The 19,689-nt window shown below is 40.9% G+C and overlaps 1 protein-coding gene across 1 annotated transcript in view; it reads left to right on the top strand.

The window, feature by feature from the left end:
• The window catches only part of LOC126161621 (sphingomyelin phosphodiesterase-like), a 137,586-nt gene that overhangs the window by 45,272 nt on the left and 72,625 nt on the right, over nt 1-19,689 (top strand). The window contains exon 3 of the mRNA XM_049917582.1: nt 14,520-14,687. Within this exon, the coding sequence (XP_049773539.1) occupies nt 14,520-14,687 (168 nt within the window). The remainder of the gene's footprint in view (nt 1-14,519; nt 14,688-19,689) is intronic.

Raw genomic sequence — 19,689 nt, 5'->3', positions numbered from 1 at the left:
TTTCCACGTTTACGTATACACCCGCCACATGTTCCTTGCTTTTGATACCCCCTAACATCTCTTCAGTTAGTTGAGCAGTTGCAGTGCTAGTTGATTTACCTTTTAGGAATCTATTTTGATTTTCAAACATAAGGTTGTGTTTGTTAAAGTTTATAATCCTGTTGTATATAACTTTCTCAACTATTTTGGAAAAGACAGGAAGGATTGAGACTGGTCTGTAGTTTTCTGTTTTGTTGTTGTCACCTTTTTTAAAATTGGGTGTTACCTGTGCTATTTTTAGTCTGTCTGGAAAGGTGCCTGATTCTATTATATTGTTGACTGCTACAGACAGAGGTACAGAGACATTTTGGCTACAGGCTTTTAAAACATTAATATTCAGGCCATCATGCCCAGCTGAATTAGAGGGTTTTAGAGAGCTATGTCCATTATTTCTACACAGTTTGTGGGTGCTAGATACATACTATGATCACACGTATTACCTTTAAAACTGGGCTAGTACATGTTTTTATGTTTGTCATTTATGGCTTCCCCTATGGAAGAAAAATATTCATTAAAAATATTTCCAATTTCCAATTGGTCTTTTATGAGCATGCCATTGTGGTTAATAGTAAAGTCTACATCTACATCTACATCTACATTTATACTCTGCAAGCCACCCAATGGTGTGTGGCGAAGGGCACTTTACATGCCCCTGTCATTACCTCCCTTTCCTGTTCCAGTCGCGTATGGTTCGCGGGAAAAACGACTGTCTGAAGGCCTCCGTGCGCGCTCTAATCTCTCTAATTTTACATTCATGATCTCCTCAGGAGGTATAAGTAGGGGGAAGCAATATATTCGATACCTCATCCAGAAACGCACCCTCTCGAAACCTGGCGAGCAAGCTACACCACGATGCAGATCGCCTCTCTTGCAGAGTCTACCACTTGAGTTTGTTAAACATCTCCGTAACACTATCACGGTTACCAAATAACCCTGTGACGAAACGCGCTGCTCTTCTTTGGATCTTCTCTATCTCCTCCGTCAACCCAATCTGGTATGGATCCCACACTTATGAGCAATACGAAAGTATAGGTCGAACGAGTGTTTTGTAAGCCACCTCCTTTGTTGATGGACTACATTTTCTAAGGACTCTCCCAATGAATCTCAACCTGGCACCTGCCATACCAACAATTAATTTTATATGATCATTCCACTTCAAATCGTTCCACACGCATACTCCCAGATATTTTACAGAAGTAACTGCTACCAGTGTTTGTTCCGCTATCATATAATCATACAATAAAGGATCCTTCTTTCTATGTATTCGCCTTACATTACATTTGTCTATGTTAAGGGTCAGTTGCCACTCCCTGCACTAAGTACCTATCCGCTGCAGATCTTCCTGCATTTCGCTACAATTTTCTAATGCTGCAACTTCTCTGTATATTACAGCATCATCTGCGAAAAGCCACATGGAACTTCCGACATTATCTACTAGGTCATTTATATATATTGTGAAAAGCAATGGTCCCATAACACTCCCCAGAGGTTACTTTAACGTCTGTAGACGTCTCTCCATTGATAACAACATGCTGTGTTCTGTTTGCTAAAAACTCTTCAATCCAACCACACAGCTGGTCTGATATTCCGTAGGCTCTTACTTTGTTTATCAGGTGACAGTGCGGAACTGTATCGAACGCCTTCCAGAAGTCAAGAAAAATAGCATCTACCTGGAAGCCTGTATCTAATATTTTCTGGGTCTCATGAACAAATAAAGTGAGTTGGGTCTCACACGATCGCTGTTTCCGGAATCCATGTTGATTCCTACATAGTAAATTCTGGGTTTCCAAAAACGACATGATACTCAAGCAAAAAACATGTTCTAAAATTCTACAACAGATTGACGTCATAGATATACGTCTATAGTTTTGCGCATCTGCTCGATGACCCTTCTTGAAGACTGGGACTACCTGTGCTCTTTTCCAATCATTTGGAACCTTCCGTTCCTCTAGAGACTTGCGGTATACGGCTGTTAGAAGGGGGGCAAGTTCTTTCGCGTACTCTGTGTAGAATCAAATTGGTATCCCGTCAGGTCCAGTGGACTTTCCTCTGTTGAGTGATTCCAGTTGCTTTTCTATTCCTTGGACACTTATTTCGATGTCAGCCATTTTTTTGTTTGTGCGAGGATTTAAAGAAGGAACTGCAGTGCGGTCCTCCTCTGTGAAACAGCTTTGGAAAAAGGTGTTAAGTATTTCAGCTTTACGTGTGTCATCCTCTGTTTCAAGGCCTTCATCATCCCGGAGTGTCTGGATATGCTGTTTCGAGCCACTTACTGATTTAACGTAAGACCAGAACTTCCTAGGATTTTCTGTCAAGTCGGTACATAGAATTTTACTTTCGAATTCACTGAACGCTTCACACATAGCCCTCCTTATGCTAACTTTGACATCATTTAGCTTCTGTTTGTCTGAGAGGTTTTGGCTGCGTTTAAACTTGGAGTGAAGCTCTCTTTGCTTTCGCAGTAGTTTCCTAACTTTGTTGTTGTACCACGGTGGGTTTTTCCCGTCCCTCACAGTTTTACTCGGCACGTACCTGCCTAAAATGCATTTTACGATTGCCTTGTACTTTTTCCATAAACACTCAACATTGTCAGTGTCGGAACAGAAATTTTCGTTTTGATCTGTTAGGTAGTCTGAAATCTGCCTTCTATTACTCTTGCTAAACAGATAAACCTTCCTCCCTTTTTTTTATATTCCTATTAACTTCCATATTCAGGGATGCTGCAATGGCCTTATGATCACTGATTCCCTGTTCTGCACATACAGAGTCGAAAATTTCGGGTCTGTTTGTTATCAGTAGGTCCAAGATGTTATCTCGACAAGTAGGTTCTCTGTTTAATTTGCTCGAGGTAATTTTCGGATAGTGCACTCAGTATGATGTCACTCGATGCTCTGTCCCTACCACCCGTCCTAAACATCTGAGTGTCCCATTCTATATCTGGTAAATTGAAATCTCCACCTAAGACTATAACATGCTGAGAAAATTTATGTGAAATGTATTCCAAATTTTCTCTCAGTTGTTCTGCCACTAATGCTGCTGAGTCGGTAGGTTGGTAAAAGGAGCCAATTATTAACCTAGCTCGGTTGTTGAGTGTAACCTCCACCCATAATAATTCACAGGAACTATCCACTTCTACTTCACTACAGGATAAACTACTACTAACAGCGACGAACACTCCACCACCGGTTGCATGCAATCTATCCTTTCTAAACACCGTCTGTGCCTTTGTAAAAATTTCAGCAGAACTTATCTCTGGCTTCAGCCAGCTTTCTGTACCTATAATGATTTCAGCTTCAGTGCTTTCTATCAGCGCTTGAAGTTCCGGTACTTTACCAACGCAGCTTCGACAGTTTACAATTACAATCTTGATTGACGCTTGGTCCCCGCATGTCCTGACTTTGCCCCGCACCCGTTGAGGCTGTTGCCCTTTCTGTACTTGCCCAAGGCCATCTAACCTAAAAAAAACGCCCAGCCCACGCCACACAACCCCTGCTACCCGTGTAGCCGCTTGTTGCGTGTAGTGGACTCCTGATCTATCCAGCGGAACCCGAAACCCCACCACCCTATGGCGCAAGTTGAGGAATCTGCAGCCCACATGGTCACAGAACCATCTCAGCCTCTGATTCAGACCCTCCACTCGGCTCTGTACCAAAGATCCGCAGTCAGTCCTGTCGACGATGCTGCAGATGTTGAGCTCTGCTTTCATCCCTCTAGCGAGACTGGCAGTCTTCACCAAATCAGACAGCCGCCGGAAGCCAGAGAGGATTTCCTCCAATCCATAGTGACACACATCATTGGTGCCGACATGAGCGACCACCTGCAGATGGGTGCACCCTGTACCCTTCATGGCATCCGGAAGGACCCTTTCCACATCTGGAATGACTCCCCCCGGTATGCACACGGAGTGCACATTGGTTTTCTTCCCCTCTCTTGCTGCCATATCCCTAAGGGGTCCCATTACGCGCCTGACGTTGGAGCTCCCAACTACCAGTAAGCCCACCCTCTGGGACTGCCCGGATCTTGCAGACTGAGGGGCAACCTCTGGAACAGGACAAGCAGCCATGTCAGGCCAAAGATCAGTATCAGCCTGAGACAGAGCCTGAAACTGGTTCGTCAGACAAACTTGAGAGGCCTTCCGTTCAGCCCTCCAGAATGTCTTTCGCCCCCTGCCACACCTTGAGACGACCTCCCACTCTACCACAGGTGAGGGATCAGCCTCAATGCGGGCAGTATCCTGGGCAACCACAGTCGTAGTCCGATCGGGGGATGCGTGGGACGAGCTGGCCGTCCCCGACAAACCCCCATCCGGACCCCCACAGTGATGCCCATTGGCAACAGCCTCAAGCTGTGTGACCGAAGCCAACACTCCCTGAAGCTGGGAGCGGAGGGATGCCAACTCAGCCTGCATCCGAACACAGCAGTTGCAGTCCCTATCCATGCTAAAAACTGTTGTGCAAAGAACGTCTGAACTAATCTACAGAGAGCGCAAACAAATCGACACAAAATTTAAATGGTTATTAAAATACAAGATTGCCTAGTAAATGCAGTAATGCTGCTACTTGCGCACTGCTGACACACTGCTCGGTGGCGGAAGGAGACTACGTGATTTTACACTATTCAGGTACTAAAACGCGATGCTACAACTCTCAAATACTATAATACGCCTGAAATTTATGAATTAAACAATGCAAGTACCAAAAACACACAAAGAAATTAAGAATTAAACTATGTAACAAATGAGTGAGTTAGGAGTATACGACTTGCTGCTGCAGCTGCTTATCCAACGGCGGCAGGGAGCACACACAGGACAGGATTTGTCATAGCAGGTTCTAAAACTGTTTATGACTGCCCAGATGCCAGCAGTTACATTGTGTGAGTTTTGAAGCTTATTTGCAACATAGTTGCTCCTGTTCTGCATGAGTAAGTCCTTATAGTGTGCCTGATATATTTTGAAGGCTTCCTTCAGCTCAGGAATTCCTCTATTATTCAGCATTGCACTGTGGAGTAGTTTTAATTTTTCCCTAGCTTCAGTGACATTACTATTTACCCAAATATTTTTGTTTATATTTTTTGTTTGTGTCATTTTTGTGATTGCAGGTGGGCATGTGGTATCAAAGCAGTAACAGAAGTCAGCAGCAAAGCTATCATATGAAAAGCTATTATTTTCAAATTATTTTATATGTGCTAGCATGCAGATTAGTCTATTTATGTTATCATTATACATTATTCTTTTAGTTACAAACTATTGCTTTGTGGTGACAGTGGGGGGCCTCATGGAGCTCCAATTTAAGCTGTACTGCATGGTGATCTGAGATGGCTAGTTCTAAAACAGATGCACTGTGGGATAGGTGGGTCATGTTTGTCATTATGTTGTCAAGACATGTTTTACTATTGCCAATTTCTGTAGTGGGTTCCTGAATGAGTGGGGTCAGGTTAAATTCATCAAACAGATGATGTAACTTTTTGGTGTTGACATCATTTGTTAATAAATTGATATTTATATCCCCTGTAACTATAATATTTACATGACCATTTGGCCCAAAAAATGTTGTGTCTATATATGCAAGCAAGTCCGGAAGATTTACAAAAAAGATATCTGCTGCAGGTGGCCTGTAAACATCAATAACTGTTATGTTATCTTTACTCCACGTTAGGTTTATTGCAGCAAATTCTGAGACTCCTTCCAGGCAGAAGGCACTCACATCAATAACATTAAAATTACTTTCATTTACAGTGAAAATTGCTACACCTCCTCCAGTCTTGTCTTTTCTGCTGAAGACTGTGCAGAATTTCATACACAGTGGCTGATGAATGCTAATCAGAACTTCATTGTACGAATGTTCAGTTACAACAAATATATAGAGTTTGTCAATCTGTGAAATTACATCTAGATCATTATGCTTGTTTCTAAGACTACCAAGATTCTGGTGTATGATTTTAAGGCTGAGTTTTACCTGCTGGACCTTAGAGGATAATTTTGGACTAGCAAATGAGGTCAGCAGGCTTTACAAGTTTCCCTGGCTTGCCAGCAGTGGCTGGTATTGTGGCAGATTTTGTTAAGATGGGTTGTACCACCCCATGGCAATGGACGTCTTTTCATCACTTTGTGGACAATGTCGCCTGACTTCCTCAATAATTTTGCTACTAACAACCTTTTTGCCTCTTTTGTTCATGTGCAGACCATGAGATGTGTGCAGATCCCTTTCTAGATAGCTGACATTTACTAGAGGCACATTCTGAAATTTACTACCTAGAGCTTTAATCCTATCATTTATTTTATGAACTTCCCAGTTCACAATAGACTGTTTCATAAAATCATGCCTCTGTGGAATGTTGACAATAATTGTTTTAGTGTCATTTAACTTACCCAGCACAAATTTCATTTGCTTGATTTCTTGCTACATCATATGAACCTCCCATAATAAGGACACAGTTATTGGATGAGGAGAAGTCACAATCCTGCATGTACACCTTCACCACAGCAGAAAGAGGGGCTCCAGGCTGGATGTTGCCTACAGCTGCAAACTTGTCTTGCATATTTGCAATGTTTTGTGCTATTTTACGTCCAAGGCTGTCTCCATATAATAGAATCCAGCACTTCTTATGTTTCTGATTGTCGTTGTTTCTTCTGTTTTTCTCTACAATCACAAATTTTTGCTTTATGATAGTTATCTGAGCTCTTAACACAGCACTGACTACAGTTACAGCATGTTGTAAATTCATTATTTTCTTTCACAGATGAGTCCACTTTTGCACATCGAAAATGATACGAGTCATTACATTCCTTGCACATGATTCCGGTTTTCTGTGCTTTTCCACATTTTTTACTCTTTTCCCCATCAAAACACGAGTTTTTACATAAACTAAGAACTTTACCATTACTATTTGCCGCCATCTTGCCACCTTTCAGTTCTTGCTCTAACATGGATAAGCAGGCAGCTAGCCTGTTGATGTACAGAATATCTAACGATAAATTATTTAAAACCAGAAGTATATTTACATTGTGCAGCCAATATTTTTATAGGCCTGTATGTTGATATTTGTATTGGCCTGTATGTGGGTATTTTTTTCGTCGATATATGGATACTTTTTGTCAGTGGTCGATAATAATATTTCTTTTTTTTTTTTTTTAAATATTGATGTATCAGATTCTCGAAATTTTTAAAAATATCAACGGTCCTAATTGCTACTCACTGTAAAAATGACACACAGATTTGCAGACAGGCACAACGAAAAGACACTTACACATTAGCTTTCGGCCAAAGCCTTCTTCATTGAAGGAAACACACACACACTCATTCACATAAGCAAGCATGCCTCACACTCACATGACTGTCATTTCCAGCAGCTCACAGGTCTGAGCTGCGGGAGAGGGTTGTCATGTATGTGTAAGATGTGCTTGCTTGTGTGAATGAATGTGTGTGTGTTTGCCTGTCTGCAGGTGAAATGCACACACACATAAAAGTACCAATGATACACTTCCTAGCTTTCAAAACTAATAGTTCCTTCCTCGTAGATAAGAGATGGATAGATTTGAAAAGGTTAAAAGGAAGGGCATGTCACTCACTTCCCCGGATGAGAAAGACACACCGTTAGTGAGGATGAAGCTGGACAAAGATGAAGGGGGAAGTGTCAGAGTGTACAGGTCAAAGATTGCACATTGGTAATGACTGTGCCAGCCACAGTCCAGAGATAACAGTGAGAAGAAAAGATAGGTTACAGGTAGCAGAAATGAATAGTGCAATGAATAGTGCAATGAAAAATTATTGCCGGAGAAAACAGTGATGCAATATATATGACATTAAGCCCAAGAGGCCATTGGGTCACAAGGATGGGCAACTTTCCATTTTCAAATGTCATTCAAGAAAACTAGTATCAAGTGGGAGGATCCAAATAGCTTTTGTGATGTAACAAGCATTCAGGTCCTTTGAGTCATTGTAGAGAGTATGCTTGGTAGCTGGGAGTCCCCAAGACAGACATTGGTCTGACCTGACATTAATATGTATAATAAAAATATTTTATTTGCTGTGTTGTTGTTGTGGTCTTCAGTCCAGAGACTGGTTTGATGCATCTCTCCAACCTACTCTATCCTGCGCAAGTTTCTTCATCTCCCAGTACCTACTGCAACCTACATCCTTCTGAATCTGTTTAGTGTATTCATATCTTGGTCTCCCTCTATGATTTTTACCCCCCACGCTGCCCTCCAATACGAAATTGGCGATCCCTTGATGCCTCAGAATATGCCCTAACAACCGATCCCTTCTTCTAGTCAAGTTGTACCACAAATTTCTCTTCTCTCCAATTCTACTCAACATCTCCTCATTAGTTATGTGATCTACCCATCTAATCTTCAGCATTCTTCTGTAGCACCACATTTCGAAAGCTTCTATTCACTTCTTGTCTAAACTATTTATCATCCATGTTTCACTTCCATGCATGGCTACACTCCATACAAATACTTTCAGAAACGACTTCCTGACACTTAAATCTATACTCAATTTTAACAAATTTCTCTTCTTCAGAAACGGTTTCCTTGCCATTGCCAGTCTACATTTTATATCCTCTACTTCGACCATCATCAGGTAATTTGCTCCCCAAATAGCAAAACTCATTTACTACTTTAAGTGTGTCATTTTGTAATATAATTCCTGCAGCATCACCCAATTTAATTCGACTACATTCCATTATCCTCGTTTTGCTTTTGTTGATGTTCATCTTATATCCTCATTTCAAGACACTGTCCATTCCGTTCAGCTGCTCTTCCAGGTCCTTTGCTGTCTCTGACAGAATTACAATGTCATTGACGAACCTCAAAGTTTTATTTCTTCTCCATGGATTTTAATTTCTACTCCAAATTTTTCTTTTGTTTCCTTTACCGCTTGCTCAATATACAGATTGAATAACATCAGGGAGAGGCTACAACCCTGTCTCACTCCCTTCCCAACCACTGCTTCCCTTTCATATCCCTCAACGCTTATAACTGCCTTCTGGTTTCTGTACAAATTGTAAATAGCCTTTCACTCCCTGTATTTTACCCCTGCCACCTTCAGAATTTGAAAGAGAGTATTCCAGTCAACATTGTCAAAAGCTTTCCTTAATCTATCCTCTAACATAAGTCGTAGGGTCAGTATTGCCTTACGTGTTCCAACATTTCTACGGAATCCAAACTGATCTTCCCCGAGGTCGGCTTCTACCAATTTTTCCATTCAACCGTAAAGAATTCATGTTAGTATTTTGTGGCCATGGCTTATTAAACTGATAGTTTGGTAATTTTCACATCTGTCAACACCTGCTTTCTTTGGGATTGGAATTATTATATTCTTCTTGAAGTCTGAGGGTATTTCGCCTGTCTCATACATCTTGCTCACTAGATGGTAGAATTTTGTTTGGCCTGGCTCTCCTAAGGCTGTCAGCAGTTCTAATGCATTGTTGTCTACTCCCAGGTCCTTGTTTTGCCTTTGGTCTTTCAGTGCTCTGTCAAACTCTTCACGCAGTATCATATCGCCTATTTCATCTTCACCTACATTCTGTTCCATTTCTATAATACTGTCCTCAAGAACATCACCCTTGTATAGACTCTCTATATACTCCTTCCACCTTTCTCTTCTTTGCTTGGAACTGGGTTTCCATCTGAGCTCTTGATGTTCATACAAGTGGTTCTCTTTTCTCCAAAGGTCTCTTTGATTTTCCTGTAGGCAGTATCTATCTTACCCCTAGTGATATGTGCCTCTACATCCTTACATTTGTCCTCTAGCCATCCCCGCTTAGCCATTTTGCAGTTCCTGTAGATCTCATTTTTGAGACGTTTGAATTCCTTTTTGCCTCCTTCATTTGCTACATTTTTATATTTTCTCCTTTCATAAATTAAATTCAATATCTCTTCTGTTACCCATGGATTTCTATTAACCCTTGATCCTCTGCTACCTTCACTACTTCATCTCTCAAAGCTATCCATTCTTCTTCTACTGTATTTCTTTCCCCCATTCTTGTCAATAGTTCCCTAATGCTCTCTCTGAAGCTCTCTACAACCTCTGGTTCTTTCAGCTTATCCAGGTCCCATCTCTTCAAATTCCCAGCTTTTTGCAGTTTCTTTAGTTTTAATCTACATTTCATAACCAATAGATTGTGGTCAGGCTCCACATCTGCCCCTGGAAATGTTTTACAATTTAAAACCTGGTTCCTGAATCTCTGTCTTACCATTATATAATCTATCTGAGACCTTTCAGTATCACCAGGCTTCTTCCATGTATACAAGCTTCTTTTATGATTCTTGAACCATGTGTTAGCTATGATTAAGATATGCTCTGTGCAAAATTCTACCAGGCAGCTTCCTCTTTCATTCCTTACTTCCATTCCATATTCACCTACTATGTTTTCTTCTCTTCCTTTTCCTACTATTGAGTTCCAGTCACTCATGACTATTAAATTTTCGTCTCCCTTCACTATCTGAATAATTTCTTGTATCTCATCACACATTTCATCAATCTCTTCGTCATCTGTGGAGCTAGTTGGCATATAAACTTGTACTACTGAGGTAGGTGTGGGCTTTGTATCTATCTTGGCCACAATAATGTGTTCTCTATGTTGTTTGTAGTAGCTTACCCGCATTCCTATTTTCCTATTCATTATTAAACCTACTCCTACAATACCCCTAATTGATTTTGTATTTATAACCCTGTATTCACCTGACCAGAAGTTTTGTTCCTCCTGCCACCGAAATTCACTATATCTAACTTTAACCCATCCATTTCCCTTTCTAAATTTTCTAACCTATCTGCCCGATTAAGGGATCAGGCATTCCATGCCCCGATCCGTAGAATGCCAGTTTTCTTTCTCCTGATAACAACGTCCTCCTGAGTAGTCCCCGTCTGGAGATCTGAATGGGGGACTATTTTTACCTCTGGAATATTTTACTCAAGAGGACATCATCATCATTTAACCATGTAGTAAAGCTGCATGCCCTTGGGAAAAATTACGGTTGTAGTTTCCCCTTGCTTTCAGCCGTTCACAGAACCAGCACATCAAGGCCGTTTTTGTTAGTGTTACAAGGTCAGATCAGTCAGTCATTCAGACTGTTGCCCCTGCAACTACTGAAAAGGCTGCTGCCCCTCTTGAGGAACCACATGTTTGTCTGGCCTCTCAACAGATACCCCTCTGTTGTGGTTGCACCTACGGTACGGCTATCTGTATCGCTGATGCACGCAAGCCTTCCCACCAATGGCAAGGTCCATGGTTCATGGGGGGGGATTTATTTGATAGATGGTCACTATTTTACCCCAGAGCAGTAGAAAGAGACTGTATAACATGTTAATCTTCTGAAGATGGGTCTTTATGGTTCAGAGTGTGTTTTTCTTATTATTATTGCTGGCCAGTTAATTGTTATTGACACTTCAGCTTTCATTATGCTGCAAAAGAAATCATATCACTTGTTGTACGTCAGATGGCAAATAAGATAGATTGTCTCACAGTTGGATACCCATTTGATCAAGTGGAATTTACCAGGACTGAAATTAGTAATAAAGGTAGCCACAGAACAACTTTTCCTGTGAAGAATGTATCACAAAATTGAGGTTAATTTGGATGTCTTAGATGGTGATAAAGTTACACATTGTATGTGCTGTGAGAACAATAATGACTCCAATTTCAAGAGACAGAGAGGAACAGTTCTCTATTGTACATCCTGCCATTTGTTTATGAATAGAATGGGAAGAAGCACTAACAACTGGTACAACATGATTGATATGGGCTTTCCAAGATGAAGGCCCACTTGTGTACCATTGATGACTGCACGACCAAAGCTTTATGCCTCACCTGGGGCCATCAACACTGACATTGGACTTTTGATGATTGGAAACATGTTGCCTGGTTGGATGAGTCTCATTTAAAATTGTTTAGAGCAGGTGGACATGTATGGGTATGTAGACAACCTCATGCATCCATGGACCCTGCATATCAACAGGGGACTGTACAGGCTGATGGAGGCTCTGTAATGATGTGGGGCTTGTGCAGTTGGAGTGACATGGGACCCTGATTTGTCTAGATAAGACTGTGACAGGTGACACACATGTAAGCATCCTGTCTGATCACCTTCATCCATTCATGTTCATTGAGCATTTTGACAAAGCTGGGCAATCCCAGCAGGAAAATACAACACCCCACATGTCCAGAATTGCTACAGAGTGGCTCCAGGAACACTCTTCTGAGTTTAAGCACTTCCGCTGGCCACCAAATTCCCCAGACATTAACATTATTAAGCATATCCGGGATGGCATGCAACATTCTGTTCAGAAGAAATCTCCACTGCCTTGTAATCTTAGGGATTTATGGACAACCCTGCAGGATTCATAATGTTAGTTCCCTCCAAAACTACTTCAGACATTAGTCGAGTCCATGCCACATTGTGTTGTGGTGTTTCTGTGTGCTCGCAGGGATTCTACACGGCAGGTGTACCAGTTTCTTTGGCTCTTCAGTGTATATGTAAGGGGCACATATGTAATAATGATGCCATCTCCCTCAACACTGAATTCCCCAATGCTCACAGCCTTGCTGCAATTAAACACTACCATTCTCAATTCCCAACTGACACCTGAACTACTACCTACTTCCTGGTCACCTTCACCAATTAAATTCTCACCCGAATAACTTCTATAAAAACATAACCTACAAACAGGTCTGTGCTGCAGCAATGGACACCCACGTGATACCATCCCATGCCGAACCTTACTTGATGTTGAACCCCTCCTCAAGGATGAATACATCAGTACCTCCATTCACAGCAAACCTACCAACCACCAACAATACTTTCACTTTGACAGCTATTGCCCACGTCACACTAAGAAATCCCTTCCATACAACCTAGCCATGCATGCTCATTGCATCTGTAGTGACATCTGTCCCTCTCCAAGCAAATCTCCTATCACTTGTCCTCTGCCCGGCCACAAAGGAGCACTCCTCTTGTGGCTCAGTATCACACAGGACTGGAGCAACAGAGTTTTGACAGCCTGTCATCATGACCTGAAACGAGAAATCTCCTACACACCCCTTCCACTGTGGTATTCTGCCACCCACTGGCCCTATACAATTCCTTGTCTTCCCCTACTCAAACGCTTCTTCCTATAATTTTCCTCGTGGCTCATACCACTTCAATAGACTTAGAGTGCAAGACCTGTCCCATACATCCACCTACTACTGCCTACTCTTAATCCCCCCACGGGCATCCCCTATCTGATCAAAGGCAGGGCCACAAGTGGAATCTGCCAGGTGATCCACCAACTCAACTGCACCCACTGTGCTGCTTTCTGTGTGGGCGTGACAACTAACAAACTGAATGTCTGCTTGGGTGGCCAATGCCAGGCTGTGGTCAAGAGACGGCTGGACCACCTAATTCCTGAACATGCCACCCAGAATTAAGTAGTGCTTCATTTTAATGACTGCTCCACAGTCTATGCCATCTGGATTCTTCCTAGCAATACCTAGCAATACCAGCAGGTGGGAACTCTCCCTACAACATACCCTTCATTCTGTTACTACTCACCCCCCTCTCTGCTAGTCCCTGTCTCCCTCCTCTCTATTCCCTTCCCTGCTCCCCCTCCAGCACTACATAAATCTTCTAGCCTGCCAATACACTTACAAGTCCTTTCCTCTTCTCTACTTCTCTCCTCCCCCTCCCCCCTTGCACCCCCTTCCTTAGCACAGCCTCCCAATGCTGTGACTAACAGTCCTGTCCTTTCCCCACAAAGTTCCTGCACGCTTCACCAGGTAGCACTAGCGTCTTCCCCCACCCACACCCTGCTGTCCCTCCCCCTCCCTGTCATCCCCTCTCCCTCCATGCTTCATGCCTCCCCCTTACCTCCATCACCCATCCCAGCAGATTGCTGCTTCATCAGATGCTGTAACAGTCAGACTCTAGTGCCCTGACACAGTGGCAACATGTGTATGAGTTGTGCTTGCAGGAATGCGTGTGTGTTTTCTGCTGCAGAGAAGGAATCTGTCCAAAAGCTTTAATATTTGAGCAGTCTTTGTTTCATTGCGCCTGTCTGAGACTCAGTGCCTCCTCTGTACGATGAGTAGCAATCTATCCTTTCCATATTGTCATTTATATGTAATCATTTAGTGTACCATGACCATGAATAGCATGGGAACAGCATTTGACAGTATTTGTACAATGACAGTCTCCCCTCCATTATGCATCCGAGAGTGCATTACAGAGTAGATACAATCGTAGAAACAAGTTGAATTTTTCTCAATTTATGGCTTTAGTGCTTGTAACTGGTTACAAATATATGTAGTTTAGAAATCACTATGGGCAATAAAACCAGTAATTGCATCAGAAGATGCTTCTTAATATAAAAATAGCATTATACTATTCTCTGGATTTGTTTCCCAGTGGTCTCTTTTTGTTACTAGTACTATGATCTATATTGATAAACCATCTTCTGTTACATGCTATGACAACTTATGTTATTTAATTTATTCTACAGGATATAATGGTGTACATAATTGATAACACCCCAACTCTCACAGCAAAGCAGATATGTAGTGTTCTTCTGCAGGACTTGAATTGTCCAGAGAATGATCCACCATATGAATGGACAGTTGATATTGATCTGGGTGAGAAACCACAGTATGTTCCACCATCAGATCCATCGGTATGTTTCAGTACTATGTACTGTAGAATAAGATATCCTATTCTTAATATATGTTGCTGAGAGAGTAATATATAGTGGATGTTCCAAAAAGTTAGATCATTCTTATTTATTCATTTCAATTTTCGAGGAATCTCAGCTGTGTTGTGAGGACCTTTATCATAATATACTCCTGTACACAAAAATAGCCTGATTATTGAAATCATTACTCAGATCTTGATTTCTTGATATGCAACTTATCTCATAAGAAATGTGGTGATATGTGTACAGTATACAAAACAAAGAACTGATTCTTGGCTTTGGGCTTTCATTTTGCCAACTCTGGATCCCCATGGCAATTTTGAAAAGATTCTGTAGTTGTTTGTTTCAAAAATCATACGCCATGTATTAGATGTCTTGATTAAAATCAAGTTTCTTAATACAGGAAAAAGATTTGAATTAGGTCAGACCTGCAAAAGCAGATAAAGGGTTAGGGTGTACAGCAGATGTAATAACTTTGCTTGTTGCTCCACAGCTTGAAAAACAGTTTCCATAAAAATGTTCAGACAAACAATCTACATCATATGTCATCCATAAATATAGGAGTAAAGTGTAAGAGAAATGTATAAATTAAATTATTATGATTGTGCCATTTTTCTATAGAGTAATCATGAAAGAGAGAATGTCAGAACTGGATAATAAGTGTCAGTAAGCCAGTGCTTTGTGTGCACGAAGTATAGGTGTTGTCTGAGGTTTAAAATTGCTGAAAAAGAATCACAGTGATGAAAATTGTGTTACCATTATCAGATATGTATAAAATAATTTATCTCCTTACCTTAATTACACCAATGGGTATCAAATCATGGTTTTGCTTTAGGCTTGTAAATAAAAACTTAAATGTCTATATAATTCTGGTTTAGACAGTCTGCATTCATATTGTCACTCTCCGTGGCTTGCCAAATTCAGCAATATTAAATGAATAAATAATTTTAAAAACCTTACAACTGGTGTTTATTTCAGTTAAAATTTGTAGGGTAAGAGGCTATGTTCAATATATAAAACTATTCTCTGCTGTTTTGTCTCTGCTTTTGGGACACATCTTGACAAATAAAATGGCAGTATACCTCCTGTAGTCAGAGATGAAACATCAAGGAATAGTTTCATATGTCAACCATGGCCTCTCAGCCCGAAAGTTTTAATTGAAGAAACAAACAAAAAATACTTAGAGACTGATCATGTCACACTTAAAGTAAATACAAAATTAGCTGATTTGTGAATGTGGATGTGATTTATGTAGAGTCAACACACTTAGTTTTATTATGGGACTGCACTTTCAGCTAAAAGTCAATAGATAGAATCATTGGTGTCTTCAGAATTTCAACAGCAGTCTCACTAATTTAAAAGGATATAGCATGGTGCTATACACTGTTAAAATGTGTTTGCTGTGAGAATATAACATACACTCTCAAACATGAAGAGCTCAATAACTTTATCATTTTATTTGTGTAACATGATGCGGAAAATTCCTACTGAATCTGTATAACTGTGTTGTCTCATGTTGAATATTTGTTAGTCTAGTAGTATCATACTGCCCATATTGTACCCACAATATTGGACTTGGACAGGTAAAACATAACATAGCATACAGTATTAGCAGAAAGAGAAATATATAAATTGATTACTAAGCTGCTGGATATAAAAATTGCATCACCAGGAAGATGGCATGCAGCAAATGTCAAACTGGCATGAACTGTACTACATTCTTGGATAATATGAGGTGCTACCCAAAATATCCAGTAATTTTGTTGCAAAAATCAGAAAACTATACTGATGTCCTCATGTCTTCCATTACCTTCAAAGTAGTCACCTTGGACATGTACACAATGATCCCAATATTGTTCCCATTTTTGGAAGCACTCCTGGAAGTTTGCAATGTAGATGGTCTTCAGGACATAATGCGATTCCACCTGGATGTCTTCAGTTGAGCCAAAACATCACCCTTTCAACATGATTTTAGTTTTTGGGAACAGGTAGTAGTTGCACAGGTCTGGATTTGGTGATTAGGGAGGGTGGGGAACCAATGTCATGTTGATTTTGGTCATGCATTCCTTCACAATGAGTGAAGTGTGCACAGGTGCATTGTCGTGGTGCACCAACCATTCTTTGTTTTTTTACACTTGGGCCATCTGTGCCAAACATATTCCCTATGTCACCTCAAAACCTCACTATAAAACTGCCTGTTAACAGTCTGACCATGTGGAAAAACTCCTTAAGCACTATTCCCTGAATGTCAAAAGAAATGATCACCATAGACTTCATGTTGCTGAAAACTTATCGAGGTCTTTTTGGCCTTGGAGAAGATGGTGGTTTCCGTTGTGACGATTGCTGTTTCATTTCAGGGACATAATCATAGAATCAAGATTAATCACCTGTTATGACTGTGGATAAGAATTTTGGACACACACAAACTCTTTGTTGTAGCTCAGTGCACATTTGACCCCTGAGGTTTCTTTGGTTGATGGTGAGGCAGTGAGGGACAAACTTCACTGCAAGTCATCTCATGTTCAGTTCATTGGCCAAAATTCACTGACATGTACCATATGACAGCCCAAGTCTGTTACCGATGTCATGAGTTATCTGCCTTATCTCATGTTCAGTTCATTGGCCAAAATTCACTGACATGTACCATATGACAGCCCAAGTCTGTTACCGACGTCATGAGTTATCTGCCTTATCTCATGTTCAGTTCATTGGCCAAAATTCACTGACATGTACCATATGACAGCCCAAGTCTGTTACCAACGTCATGAGTTATCTGCCTTATCTCATGTTCAGTTCATTGGCCAAAATTCACTGACATGTACCATATGACAGCCCAAGTCTGTTACTAACATCATGAGTTGTCTGCCTTCAATCTTCATGAATCACATCATGCTCTTTCACAATCATTTCCAATGTTGTGATGTCGATGGTAGGTCAAAATGTTTGTCATCTCCCACACATTCTCAGCCTTCTTTGAAGTGCTTGAACTACTCAAATGTTTTTGCTTGACCCAGTGCACTCACACCAAATGTCTCTGTCAGCATACAGTGGGTATCAGCTGCAGTTCTCTTTAACTTGAAACAAAATTTGATGCAAATCCATTGCTCCTTCACATTAACCATATCACAATTTGCAGAAGCACTGAAACATATTCTAACATGTGCCACTACAGCTCACAATGGCATGTGCATGATGACACAACTTTGTGCAGCAGTAGCAAAGATGTGTATGTTGAGACATGTGGCAACGGAATATTGTAGTCTGTGCAGCAGTAGCTAAGACATGTATGTTGAGACATGTGCACCATAATATTGTACTCTTACTGCTTTGAACAGCACAATGAAACTCTTAGAGGTTTTGTGGCAGCACCTCATACAAATGATTAGTATTTCAGCAACATCACAGGAAGTAGTTACAAGTAACACTATTTACTTTTTGTATCTATTCTAAGGAAAGGTTGTGCAGATGTTTGTCATTGCATGTGAATGTTGGCTGCTTGCAAGAGGAACTTGTTATGCCTCATGCAAAAAGGAGAAACATCTACTAGCATGTGTCAGAATTTGACAGTGGTAGGCTACTGGCCTATAGGGACTGTACTTGATCATTCCATAATATTGTCCATCATATTCCCAAGATTGTCATCCAGATTTGGAATCAGTGGCTTCAGTAGGATCATACTCAGCACTATGCAAGAGCTCTCCATCATGCACAAATAATGCCAGAAAGGAGAGACATAGTGCTCACTTGCCTGTGCATGATGGATCGTACAACCATGCGACATGCTTGAGTCAAAAAGCGGACTTTTTTGCAGCAAGACAAGTATCCACACAGCCCATGTGATGACTCCATGGACTGTTAGCTCAGTTAACACTGCTGTGGCTTCTCTTGATATGGCAGCAGACTGATACATGCTGGCAGTGGAATAAATGAAGGTACCATATCTCTTCTGAAGAGGACTCTTATGAAGAGTCCTCATTCTGCATACAGCTCCGTGAGGGACATATCGACATTTTGAGGCTACAAAGAGAGAAAAAATTGCCAGATTCAATTTGTCACTGTCATACAGGCTTAGAACCTGACATAATGGTTGTAGGGTGGCATGCGATACACAACATGATGACCTCTGGTTCATACAGATGGTAATTTTGCAGCAGGCTATCCATTTTTGACTTGTTAAGGCCAGTGGCTTTGCCCTGTCTTTGAGGTCTCCATGACAGTATTTTTCAACAATATAAGGCAAGACCAAACATTGTCCCTCCTATCCTGATATACTTCAATACAGACAGTGTACTATAGTTCAAACAGTGTTCTATAGTTGCCCTGGCCCATATGTTCACATCTCTCACCCACTGAAAATATGTGGTCGTGGGATGGCAAGAGACTAGCAGCAGACTCATCAGCCACTACAATTGATGAAATCTTATGTAGAACTGAAGCAACATGGAATGATGTGCTTTCATCTATAATACAAGCTAGGTTTGACTTGATATGCAACTGGGTTGGAGTCCTTATTGTTGCCACAGATGGCAGCCCTCATGGGTACTAAATTTTTCGCCCTGTATATCTCCTAAAATCACCTACAAATTTAATTTTTTGTCTTTCCTGCTATGCTGTATGTACACAATAAGCACTATTTTGTTATTTTTTATGTTAATGGCACACAGTGCATATGCTTAAAGAAAAATTACTGTTAGATGTTTAGAAACAATTCTACAGAACATATGCAGTGCATTGTTGAGAACACCCTTAGCTGGGTCTTAATTATTGGTTTAGGAACAACTTTCATTTCTTCTGATTGTTATTGAACAATGTGACATCAAAGCTGATTAGACTTTTCTCATAGGACGCTGTTTTGGAAAATATTTTGTGTTTATACGATTGTACTCTGGTACAGTAATTGTTTATGTACTTGTTATCTATTACTTTGCCAGATTTCATGAGATAATCGCAAGTGAAATGGATAATTTCATGGTATGTTAGAGCA

The sequence above is a fragment of the Schistocerca cancellata genome, chromosome 2 (assembly GCF_023864275.1).
Source record: "Schistocerca cancellata isolate TAMUIC-IGC-003103 chromosome 2, iqSchCanc2.1, whole genome shotgun sequence".
NCBI classification, from domain to species: domain Eukaryota; kingdom Metazoa; phylum Arthropoda; class Insecta; order Orthoptera; family Acrididae; genus Schistocerca; species Schistocerca cancellata.
Note: the sequence above shows the minus strand (reverse complement) of the source record. Positions and strands in the feature narration are given on the sequence as shown.